Raw genomic sequence first — 12,625 nt, forward strand, 5'->3', positions numbered from 1 at the left:
ACACGCTAAACCTCCAACTTTTTTCTGAGTGCTAACATACTGTCAGCAATGCTTGGACAAAAGCAGTATGGAAATATGTTGTATTTTCAGCTAGACAGTAGATCCCAGAGAGGTATCTGCAGAAATAATGAAATCAGAGGAAAACAAACTGACACTCAGATGAGAAAAAATAGCACTTTGCTTTCCTACCACGATTAGTCCTTGGTTCTTATCTCCTAAAATTGGAGCTTTTATATTTTTTTCCAATAGATAGTCTTTCTGTTTTCCAAAACTCTTGTGATCTCATGAAAAGAAGAATGGCCTTGAACTCTGAATAATGTTGGGCCTTAAATCTCAAAGGAATATGTAGTGCCAAGACTAAGATTTTGTTCATGTTGCTGTGATTTAGAATAAAATGGTTATTGAAAGCAGAAATTGGATATGGTAAGATCTACTGCTTGCTGAAAGAGTTATCTTAGAGAAAAAAATAGTTTGAGACTAATGTGATATAGCGATTCCATGTGGAAACACTAACTTCATGGATTGATTGGAATATTAAATAGCTGTTAACTTTGCCAGAATTTGGGGCTTGTTCATATTGATCAAGGTCATATCTTAGGAAAAAATAAGCACACAAATTTTGTATAATTCAAAATGCTGTGTGAATTAGTGTATAGAAAGCACTTAGAACAGGATCTAGCACATAATAAGTGCTATATAAATATTTGCTATTATGAATGATAGAGAATGGATTATTCTTTAACAACCTGAGGAATTTTTCTAACTAAGTCCTTTTAGGCCTTCTTTTCTTTGGAACTGAACTATTTTTTTCTTGCTTTCTCCATCACTCCGTAGCTGATTATATACCTTTAAACAAAAAAAGGAAGTTAACTGGAGTGAATTTCCTTGAGCTTATTCCCTCAATAAGGAGAATCTGGTTAAGTTAGGCTTAAATGACCCCATTTTAGTCTAAATTCCCAAACATTAAGACTAGTTTTAAAAAAAGTCAGCAGACTGGAGGATTTTATTTTTTAATTTAATTTAATTAAATTAATTTATTTATTGGGTTTTTTAAAAAGATTCCCAGTTGATTTTATTTTTTTAATTAATTTTTATTGGAGTATAGTTGATTTACAATGTTGTGTTAGTTTCTGCTATACAGCAAAGTGAATCAGTTATACATATCATATATCCAATCCTTTTTAGATTCTTTTCCCATATAGGTCATCAGAGAGTATTGAGTAGAGTTCCCTGTGCTATACAGTAAGTTCTTATTAGTTATCTATTTTATATATAGTAGTATGTATATGTCAATCCCAATCTCCCAATTTATCTTTTCCCCCCCTTCCCCCTTGTTAACCATTGGTTTGTTTTCTACATCTGTGACTCTATTTCTGTTTTGTAAATAAGTTCATTGGTACCATTTCTTTAGATTCCACATATAAGCAATATCATATGATATTTCTCTTTCTCTGTCTGACTTACTTCACTCAGTATCTGGAGGACTTTTTAAAACAAACTTAGCTTTTGTTCTGAGGATTTAATCATTTTCATTGATTGACACTGAGGAATATGTTTTAATATTTTAGGTTATATTTCCTTTTTTTAAATGAAGAAATGATAAGTCAATACTTAATTAGCCTCTTATCTAACAAGGAAAGAGTTGCTAGATATAAACCAGTGGAACAAGTTGCAGAGAGAAAGATCCATGCGTTTCACCACAATAAAGATTTAAAACTTGTGTACATAAAACAGACTTAAACAAAATTAAAAGATGGGCAAACTGGGTAAAAAAATTTATACAGTATTAATTAAGGGCAAATATTTTTAATCTTATAAATTAATGAGACAAATATCAGCACTTCTGTAAGTAAATAGGCAAGGAACATAAAAAATTCAGCGGAAGAAATAGAAATGAGCAGTACACATGTTTGAAAAACGGTCAGCCTCACTAGTAATCAAAGAAATACTAACTAGGGCTTCCCTGGTGGCGCAGTGGTTGAGAGTCGGCCTGCCGATGCAGGGGACACGGGTTCGTGCCCTGGCCCGGGAAGATCCCACATGCCGCGGAGCGGCTGGGCTCATGAGCCATGGCCACTGAGCCTGTGTGTCCGGAGGCTGTGCTCTGCAGCGGGAGAGGCCACAACAGTGAGAGGCCCGCGTACCGCAAAAAAAAAAAAAAAAGAAAAAGAAATACTAACTAAAATGGGTTACCATTTTTACTCTAGCAAAGATTTTTTTTAAATTATACTTGATGTTGTCAAGGGTGTTCTAATATACTATTAAGATTATAAATTGATACATCTTTCTGGAGATTAATTAGGCAATATATATCAAAAGCATTAAAGAGTTTATACCTACCTTTTTTTTTTTGAAACATAGCTTGAAGATATCTCCAAGTTATTCTTTTTTTTTTTTTTTTAAATACATTTATTTATTTATTTATTTTTGGCTGAGTTGGGTCTTTGTTGCTGCGTGGGCTTTCTCTGTTGTGGCAAGCGGGGGCTACTCTTCATTGCAATGCGCGGACTTCTCATTGCGGTGGCTTCTCTTGTTGCAGAGCACGGGCTCTAGGCGTGTGGGCTTCAGTAGTTGTGGCTCGCGGGCTCGAACCCGTGTCCTCTGCACTAGCAGGTGGATTCTTAACCACTGCGCCACCAGGAAAGCCCTATACCTACCGTTTTTACACACACTAGATTGGCAAAAAATTAAAAGTCTGACAATACCAAGTACTGGTGAAGGTGTGAAGCAATGGGAGCTCTTATACATGGCTGATAAAAGTATTGGTGTGATTCTTTCGGAAAATAATTAGATATTATCTTGATAAGCCAGCAGTTCCACTTCTAGATATATACCCTAGACTTGGAACTCTTGTTACTGTTTCACCAGGACACTGGTATAAGAATATTCATAATAGCGTTGTTCATAATAGCAAAAGGCTGACAGTAACTCAGGTGTCCATCTATAGGAAAACTGATAAATAGTGGTATTTTCAAATACTAGAAATCTATAGTAGAGTAAAAATGAAAGAAGCATGCTTAAATGTAGCAACATGGATGAATTCTAGAACTATAATGTTGATTGAAAAAAGCAAATCTCAGAAGAGTACATCCAGCATGATACCATTTTATAAAGTTCAAAAGCAAGAAGAAATAAATAATATTGTTTAGGGACACAAACGTGTTTTAAACTAAACAAAAATAACAAGACAATAAAGAAAGAAGTCCAGTGGTGGTTACGTCTTAGGGGAGGCAGAGGGATGAGCTTCAACTGTTCATTCTAATGCTTCCTCTCTCAGATTAGTGGTAGGTTCATGGGTGTTTTTTTTAATTATGCTTCATGACTTGTCTATTAGATATATTATTTTGTATATATCAAATACTTCATAATAAAATATTGTAAGAGCCTATAGATTTTTATTTCATAATTCATTTCTAGAGATCAACCCCAAAATAATGATGAAAAAATAAATACAGAAAAAGTTTATCTCAGTGGTGATATTTATTATAACCAAAAATTGAAAAAACCTGGATGTCCAACACTATTTTTTATATCCTGCTTTGTTCAAAAATGATTTAAGAAAGGCTTAAAGAATATATTCAATGAGACAAAAGTAAAATAAAACTTGCTGAGAAATGAAAGTTAAAAGGTGGAAGAAGGTTGGGACTTCCCTGGTGGTCCAGTGGTAAAGAATCCATCTTACAATGCAAGGGATGTGTGTTCAATCCCTGTTCAGGTAACTAAGATCCCACGTGCCACAGGGCAACTAAGCCCATGTGCCACAACTACTGAGCTAGCGCGACTCAACTAGAGAGCCTGTGTGCCGCAAACTACAGAGCCCACGCACCCTGGAGCCTGTGTGTCACAACTAGAGAGAATCTGGTGCGCAGGAACAAAGAGCCCAGGCGCCACAACAAAAGCTCCCACGTGCCTCAACGAAGATCCCACGTGCCAGAACTAAGACCCGATGCAGCCAAAGATAAATAAAATAAATAAATAAATAATAAATCTTTAAAAAAAAAAGGTGGAAGAAGGTTGAGAGAAAGCCAGGAATAAGGTTATTATGAAAAATATGTCATAAATTCCTGTTTTTATTAGAGGGGGGCCACAAACTTGACTCTAAGCTTTTAGTAACCAGGATAAAAAAGGAAACATGATTGTTGGTGCCTTTAAGATAAGAAAACAAATCAACTGTTTTGATTGAGACCAGAGAGAAGTTTCTCCCCAGATTAACTGTGTGAGCAAGTTATTTAACTTCTCTCTGCTTTTGTGTCCATGTCTATAAAATAAAACAACAACAATAATAATTATAATACCTGTTATATAACATTATGAGGATTACATAAGGTAAGTTCCTAGGACAGCACCTGGCAAGTTAGTAAGCACTCAAATATGTTACTGATTAGCCATATTTAATGACATTCTCGGGAGTTCCCTGGTGGCCTAGTGGTTAGGATTCTGGGCTTTCACTGCTGTGGCCCGGGTTCAATCCCTGGTTGGGGAACTGAGATCCCACAAGCCTCAGGTGAGGCTAAAAAAAAAAAAAAAATGACATTCTCGAGCATATTCTTACAGATATCAATATCATGGAAGTAGGTATTAAGGGAGAAATGAGAGGTAATCCTTGCCTCAGATAGGAAATCCTCTCAACAGTAGGACAGAGTGCTGTGAATTAATTTTCTGGTGTTCTGTCTCTGTTCACTGGCTACATATTTATTGAGCACCTCCTTTATGGAAGTTTTCTTGTCTAGTAATATATGGCCAGATTACAGGACTTAAGTTGTTCTGCTTCAGCCACCTTTAAGTAGTTTAATCTTGAAATTATTCTGTTGTGAATAATAAATAAAATTTGTTGCATTCACTTTTTGTGCTGTTCAAATATGAAAGTAATATTCTGTAAACGGAGACTGGCCAAAAGCAATTATGAAAAGAAAAGTGAGACCTAGTACGTTGAATTTAATTAATACCTACTGAGAACAGAATAATCAATTGAGGCACTTTCCTGAGAAGTGATATGGTGATAAGAATATTAATTACTACATTTATTGGAATTCTAACTATGCGCCAAACTCTGTACTAATTTCTTTACATACATTATCCCATTTAATCCTTACAGCACTTTGAGGTTGTGAATATTATCTCCATTTTTTAGTGGGAAGATTTTGAAGCCTTAGAGGGAGTAAGTCACAGCAGCAAGTATGGGTTCAAGCTGAAATTCAGACCCAGGCCTTGCTGATTCTAAAGCCTGTATTCTTAGTCATTTAAATGTATTACCTTGTATGGAATGAAACCCAAACTTATCAAACCTTGAATCCCTTTGTTCCAGATTTAAAATATTTTTCTCCAACACCCTTAGTCAAATATACCCTGATTTTTATTAGCCTGTATTAAGTTCATACATCAATCTTGTTATCTTCCTAATTTTTACTATCAGACTGGAAAGTTAATCCTTTTCTGGTCTGTGTTATTGGTACTCATGTCTTTTAGTCACTTGATTTGCTCTCCAGCATGAACTTTCTTAATTAAATGAGATAATCCTATATTACTGTACTAGATTGAAATTATGGCTATACACAGCTCCCTGCTCTGTTTTCAACCCCAAGGCACTGACTCTCCTCTGCCTGTTTATCTTAATTTTTAATTAATTAATTAATTATATTATATTATTTTGGCTGCACTGGGTCTTCATTGCTGCGCACGGGCTTTCTCTAGTTGCGGCAAGCAGGGGCTACTCTTTGTTGTGTTGTGCAGGCATCTCATTGCGGTGGCTTCTCGTTTGTGGAGCACGGGCTCTAGCCACGCGGTCTTCAGTAGTTGCGGCGCGTGGGCTTAGTAGTTGGGGCTTGCGGGCTCAGTAGTTGTAGCTCACGGGCTGTAGAGTGCAGGCTCAGTAGTTGTGGCACATGGGCTTAGTTGCTCCTCAGCGTGTGGGATCTTCCCAGACCAGGGATCGAACCTGTGTCCCCTGCATTGGCAGGTGGATTCTTAACCACTGCGCCACCAGGGAAGTCCCTTAAAAACCATTTTAAATGGAAAGAATCCTTAGATTTGAAGCAGAAGAGTCAAGCAGCTTAGTTTGGTAATCTATAATCTCATGGTCCCAGATGCTAATGGATTGTTTGGGTCCTTGCTCAGGGCACTGAACCATGTTGCCTTCATTCCAAATTGTAGGCCTTCTTCCTTAGCCAAAAGACAATCATTAGGGTTGACAGTGAAGATGCATCTTATATTTAAAGATCAAGAAAATTCAGGCTCCAGGCAGTTTGACCTGGGGCTCTCTGAAGTCCATTGCCAATTGTAGAAACATAGATTTCATATTCAAACTGTGAAATGTATGTTATGCTCACTGGGTGGTTTGCAGTAGAGAACTTTGCCTGTAATCATTTTTCCTCCTGATGGCAAAACAGACAGTTTTTCTGAGACTCCTGATAGTAGCAGCAGTGACATGGTTCAGATCTCAAAAGCCAAATACTGTCAGATTGAAAAACATAGATATATTCAGCTCAGTGGCTTGAGATTACTATGCATTACTTGAATCATACAGTTCAGAAGCTAGAAAAAGCCTGTGAAGAAAATTATCATTCTGAAATACTTGTAAAAGGGCAGGGTTTACTCTGAGGGATAGACAGAGTCTCCTGAAACATAATTTTGTGAAAGAGAATAAGGTTGACGTTTACATTTGTTGAAATATGTTAACTTCAAAAGACTTTAATAAATCAAGACCCAGTTGCAGATACTGATTTCTTTTTCCTTTTACTATTTTTCTAATCTTATTTTGGCCTTTGTTTATAATATGTGTTTTCTTCCCTTCCTGACTTCCCTTCTTCCTTAAATCATTTCATCTCTAGATGCTAATGGATATATAGACCATCTGTCCTTCCAAAAAGCTGTTCTTACTCTCAACAAGGGGCAAGGGTGGGAACAAGAAGCCAGGAAAAATCTTACAGTCTTTCGGCTCCTCTTCTCTGGCCCCTCTTTGCCTGCTCTGCAGCCCCCTGGGGAAACAACAGGGAGCCAACAGCTTATATCCATTTGAGAAAGTGGCAGTGGCACAGAAGAGAAAATGCTAAGTTGTTCATTTCTCTTCCTAGACTCAGAGAAACAATGCAAATGGTGAGTGGTGTGCTGGAATGCACATGTTCTGTGCCACAGGATCCAAAAGAATGGAATTTCTTTTTTTTTAATTTTATTGAAGTATAGTCAATTTACAACATTGTGTTCTTTTCAGGTGTACAGCACAGTGATTCAGTATTTTTACAGGTTATACTCCATTATAGGTTACTACAAGATGATGGGTATAATTCCCTGTCCTATACAGTATATCCTTATTGTTTATCTATTTTATACATAGTAGTTTGTATCTGTTAAGCCCATACCCCTAATTGGTCCCTCCCTCCTTTCCTCTCCCCTTTGGTAACCATAAGTTTGTTTTTTATATCTTTGAATCTGTGTCTGTTCTGTATATATATTCATTTGTATCATTTTTAGATTCCACATATAAGTGATATCATACAGTATTTGTCTTTCTCTGACTTATTTCACTAAATATAATGTTCTCTAGGTCTACCCACATTGTTGCAAATGACTATTTCATTCTTATTTTTATGGCTGAGTAGTATTCCATTGCATATATGTACTACATCTTCTTAATCCAGTCATCTATTGATGGGCACATGAGTTGCTTCCATGTCTTGGTTATTGTAAATAGTGCTGGTATGAACATTGGGTTGCATGTATCTTTTGAATTAGCATTTTCATTTTTTCTAGATATATATCCAGGAGTGGAATTGATGGGTTATATGGTACTTCTATTTTTAGTTTTTTAAGGAACGTCCATGCTGTTTCCATAGTGGCTGCACCGATTTACATTTGCACCAACAGTAAAGGAGGAGGGTTCCCTTTTCTCCACACCTTCTCCACCACTTATTTGTAAATGTTTTGATGATAGCCAATCCGACAAGTGGGAAGTGATACCTCATTGTGGTTTCAATTTGTGCGTTTCTCTTATAATTAGCGGTGTTGAGCATCCTTTCATGTGCCTGTTAGCCATCTGTATGTCTTCTTTGGAAAAATGTCTATTCAGGTCTTCTGCCCATTTTCTGATTGGGTTGTTTGGGTTTTTTTGATATTGACTTGTATGGACTGTTTGTACATTTTGGATATTAATCCCTTGTTGGTCTCATCATTTACAAATACTTTAAGGTTAATTAGGTCCATTGGTTTTTGGGTTTTGTTTTTTTTTTCCCCTTTGGCCTTAGGAGACTGATCCCAGAAAATATTGTTACAATTTATGTTAAACTGTGTTTTTTGGGGGGAGTTTTATGGTTTCAGGTCTTATGTTTAGGTCTTTAAACCATCTTGAGTTTATTTTTATGTATGGTATGAGGGAATGTTCTAATCTCTTTGTTCTCCATGTGTCTAGTTTTCCCAGCACCACTTAGTGAAGAGATGGTCTTTTCTCTATTGTATGTTCCCGCCCCCTTTGTCATAGATTAGTTAACCACAGGTGTGTGGGTTTATTTCTGGGCTCTCTATTTTGTTCCATTCATCTTTACGTCTGTTTTCATGCCAGTATGCTGTTTGGATTACTGTAGCTTTGTAGTATAGTCCGAAGGAGCAATGAAAATTGTGGGTGGTGTCCTGGAACACACACATTCTGTGCCACAGGATCAAATAGAATGGAATTTCTTAGTTGTCATTGAAGTGGAACTTAAGATGCTCAAGCAATATTTGGTAAATAAAATACAAGCCAATCATATGAATTGCCTCCAGATATACAATTGGGAACTTTCTACACTGTGATAATTTTGCAATAACCTATGTCTTTCCCCAAAGACCCTCTCATGACCTTGAGAATTACATTCATATGGTGCCACATGATGTCAAGCTATTGCCCTTGAAAATTTAGCCCTAATGCAGGTCCTTGAGAAACGACTATTAAAGCTCCCTAGCCTAGTAGGTCTTCAGTGTTGCCCCAAATCAAATTACAGAGGAGGTAGTAAATTTTGAAGTGGGCTATACTGCATGGAGCTGAGTTTTATAGTTCTTAAGCCATTTCAGGTTCCAACCACATCAAAATATTAACAATAATAATAATGATAGAAAAAGATAAGTCTGTGTTTTCAAAGAACATGAGTAAAAATGCTGATTTGAGCACTGGAATTGTTACTTGGGGATGTCCACTGGAAATTCTTTACTGCCTTTGAAACATAGCAGAGGTGAGGTTTTATGCACCTGTGGAGAGCAGATGAATGCAGTCTTTCATAAACCTTGAGCACACTGCTGCTGCTGCCAACACTATGAAAAGAGACATTGCAACCTTGAATCTATCTTGTAGGATGCAGCTTAACTCATCTAGTTCAAATGTATGGGATTTCTCCACAGCTGTGAAATCTTCCAGATAAAGGTAAAGTGAGCACCCTAAATTGTTGAAGCCTAGGACCATAGCTTTGCTTCGCTTGCTTTGAAGAAGCCCAACTTTGGCCGGGGTATCACATTTCACTGCAAATCTGATTTAAACACTGCAGATAGTACTCCCATTTGTAAAAATTTTATCAGTCCTCCATTTTGTTTCAGGATGGTAAACTGAATCATAAATCAAACTTAAATCCTGAAAACTTTTGGTACTGTCAAAAATTAATCAGCTCTGTACAAGTGATGGTATGACAAACATGAAATACTGAGTGGTTGAGTTACAAATGAGGCTTTCACTTAATGTTGATGATGTTGATTTCTTTGGAAATAGTTTTGCTTCTCACTCAAATATGATTAAATCCCATTGCTTTGTAAGTTTATCCAAAACAACATAATGCTATCCTATAGGATGAATATGTACTACTGCTTAAAAGGAGGAAATAGTATGATATTGCGATACAGTCTTTGGATCCAGATAGAGCCGCGTTTGACTCTGAGCTCTACCTTCGTGTTCGCTCAGTTTTCTCATCTGTAAAATGGAGCTCATAATACCTACTCCACAAGGTTGTTACAGTGATTAAATGAAAGAATATATGGGTGAAGTACCTGGCTCGTAGTACATTTTCAGTAAGTGATTGCTGTTGTTAAAATGTAATTCTGTGTCTTGCTCACTCACATAAGTCTGACCGGTGAGGAGACAAATTAAGGTGTATATCAACTTACCAAGCTAACCGAGGAAATAAAAACAGAGAGGGGAATTCCCTGCCGGTCCAGTGGTTAGGACTCTGCACTTCCACTAAAGGGGGCATGGGTTTGATCCCTCGTTGGGGAATTAAGATTCTGCATGCTGCGTGGTGCAGCCAAAAAAAAAAAAAAATTGAGAGGGAATTTCATTCTTTACGTATTTCCTTATTTTGTGTCTTATGTGTAAATCTTATCTTGTTACTAGATGGTGAAGTTCCTAAGGACAGAAACTGAATCTTCTTTCCCGTACTCCACAATGACTAACACACTGCTAAATAACTAGTAGACATTCAGGAAATGTTTGTTGACATGACCTTACTTGGCCATGTCTTATGTCTATATATAAACCTCTTAGGAGAAGAGGATTATGCCCTGCCACATAGGAATCTGAAAGTTTCCTGGTAACTGATATTTTCCAATAAAACCATGGGGAAATTTTACCGTCTTGAAATCATTTTGCTTTCTAATTGGTTTCTGGGCCTGTCTTTAGCCATTTTATTATTTATGCATTTATAAGTATCATTAACACTGCAGCTGGCATTGAGATAACTTTCTTCTCTCCATTTTTATTTTATTTTATTTATTTTTAAATTTATTTTTGGCTGTGTTGGGTCTTTGTTGCTGCGCACAGGCTTTCTCTAGTTGCGGTGAGCTGGGGCTACCTTCGTTGTGGTGCATGGGCTTCTCATTGCGGTGGCTTCTCTTGTTGCAGAGCACAGGCTCTAGGCGTCCGGGTTTCAGGAGTTGTGACTTGCGGGCTCTAGAGTGCTGGCTCAGTAGTTGTGGCGCACAGACTTAGTTGCTCCGCGGCATGTGGGATCTTCCCTGACCAGGGCTCGAACCTGTGTCCCCTGCATTGGCAGGCGGATTCTTAACCACTCTGCCACCAGGGAAGCCCCTTCTCTCCATTTTTAAATGAAAATCTTAGTTTTCTGATATTACTTAGATTAGCTAGAGGTCCTTTATACTTAACCTCTCCATCTGCATGTTTAAATACACTTCATGATTTTTTAGTAGCTTTATGATAAGTATGCATGTCTAATTGAGGCATGCTATGCTCTATACATTTTTTTCAAGCTCTGTTGTTGTTCTAGCATTTGATTACCATTTTGGGGGAAATCTGAAGACACTATTCTTCTTTGAAATGCTTAGAGGTCTGAATGTATAACAATATTAAGTACAGATCAAGGAACTGATATGACTTTTACATATGTATAATTGATCAAATTTGTAATAATTAGCTTTTAAGTTTTCTCTGAGTAGCAGGGACATGGATGATCCAGAGAGCACTTATTACTAATACTATTACTCATGAATTTGAATGGAGTTTTAACATTGTTTTTATTCCCAGAAGGAAGCTCCTCATCTAGAAGGTATATAAGACGTTATAGCAGCTCTTTTTATCTGTGAGGAAATTGAGGCTTAGAGTAGTTGGGTAACTTAGTGGCAGAACTGGAATAAGAACACAAATCTTTTGGGCTTCCCTGGTGGTGCAGTGGTTAAGAATCCGCCTGCCAAGCAAGGGACAAGGGTTCAAGCCTTGGTCTGGGAAGATCCCACATGCCACAGAGCAACTAAACCCACGCACCACAGCTACTGAGCCTGTGCTCTAGAGCCTGCAAGCCACAACTACTGAGCCCACGTGCCACAACTACTGAAGCCCACGCACCTAGAGCCCATGCTTCGCAACAAGAGAAGCCACTGCAGTGAGAAGCCTGTGTACCTCAACAGAAGAGTAGTCCCCGCTCGCTGCAACTAGAGAAAGCCCACGCACATCAATGAAGACCCAACACAGCCAAAAATAAATAAATAAAATAGATACATTAAAAAAAAAAAAAGAACAAAAATCTTTTGTTTCTGACTGATTTTTTTAAATCTTGGTGAGAATTATAGTTCAAAATATGGTCCCAGCCATCACCTATTCTCTGCCATCCAACACGGTTGATCATTCCACATTCCATGTCAAAGTACTTTCCATTTGACCCCATGAATACTCTTTCTGTTCCCTTCCCAGTTTGAACGCCATGACCCTGTGGATGGGAGAATCACCGAGAGACAGTTTGGTGGCATGCTGCTGGCCTACAGTGGGGTACAGTCCAAGAAGTTGACTGCCATGCAGAAGCAGCTCAAGAAGCACTTCAAAGAGGGAAAGGTAGGTAACTTTGCCTAGAGGAAGAAAAGGAACCATGGGAGCATATTGTTATTGCAAAGGCACTAACATAATGAGAGTGAAATAATGACTAATTATGACTGATTTCAATTTATCTCTGGTACCTGGAAAAAAAAAAAAAAGAGCAGTGAGTGAGGAAGAGGGGAGAGCCCCAAATGACCCCATGTTTTTTGTTCAGACCACGGGTGGCACCATGAACTGAGATTGCAAATTTAAAGAGACAGGCTGGTTTACAGAGGGAGATAAAGTGTTCACTTGTAAATATCTTGAGTTTAAGATGCCTGTGGACTATCCAAGTAGAGATGTTTAGCAGCCAAC

At 37.7% G+C, this 12,625-nt stretch overlaps 1 protein-coding gene across 4 annotated transcripts in view; it reads left to right on the forward strand.

Moving 5' to 3' along the window:
- MICU1 (mitochondrial calcium uptake 1) overlaps positions 1-12,625 on the forward strand; it is a 223,862-nt gene that overhangs the window by 167,873 nt on the left and 43,364 nt on the right. For all 4 annotated transcript variants that reach the window (XM_065893771.1, XM_065893768.1, XM_065893769.1 and 1 more), the window contains one exon: positions 12,152-12,289. In XM_065893771.1, coding sequence (XP_065749843.1) covers positions 12,152-12,289 — 138 coding nt within the window. The remainder of the gene's footprint in view (positions 1-12,151; positions 12,290-12,625) is intronic.

The sequence above is a fragment of the Phocoena phocoena genome, chromosome 16 (genome assembly GCF_963924675.1).
Source record: "Phocoena phocoena chromosome 16, mPhoPho1.1, whole genome shotgun sequence".
NCBI lineage: Eukaryota > Metazoa > Chordata > Mammalia > Artiodactyla > Phocoenidae > Phocoena > Phocoena phocoena.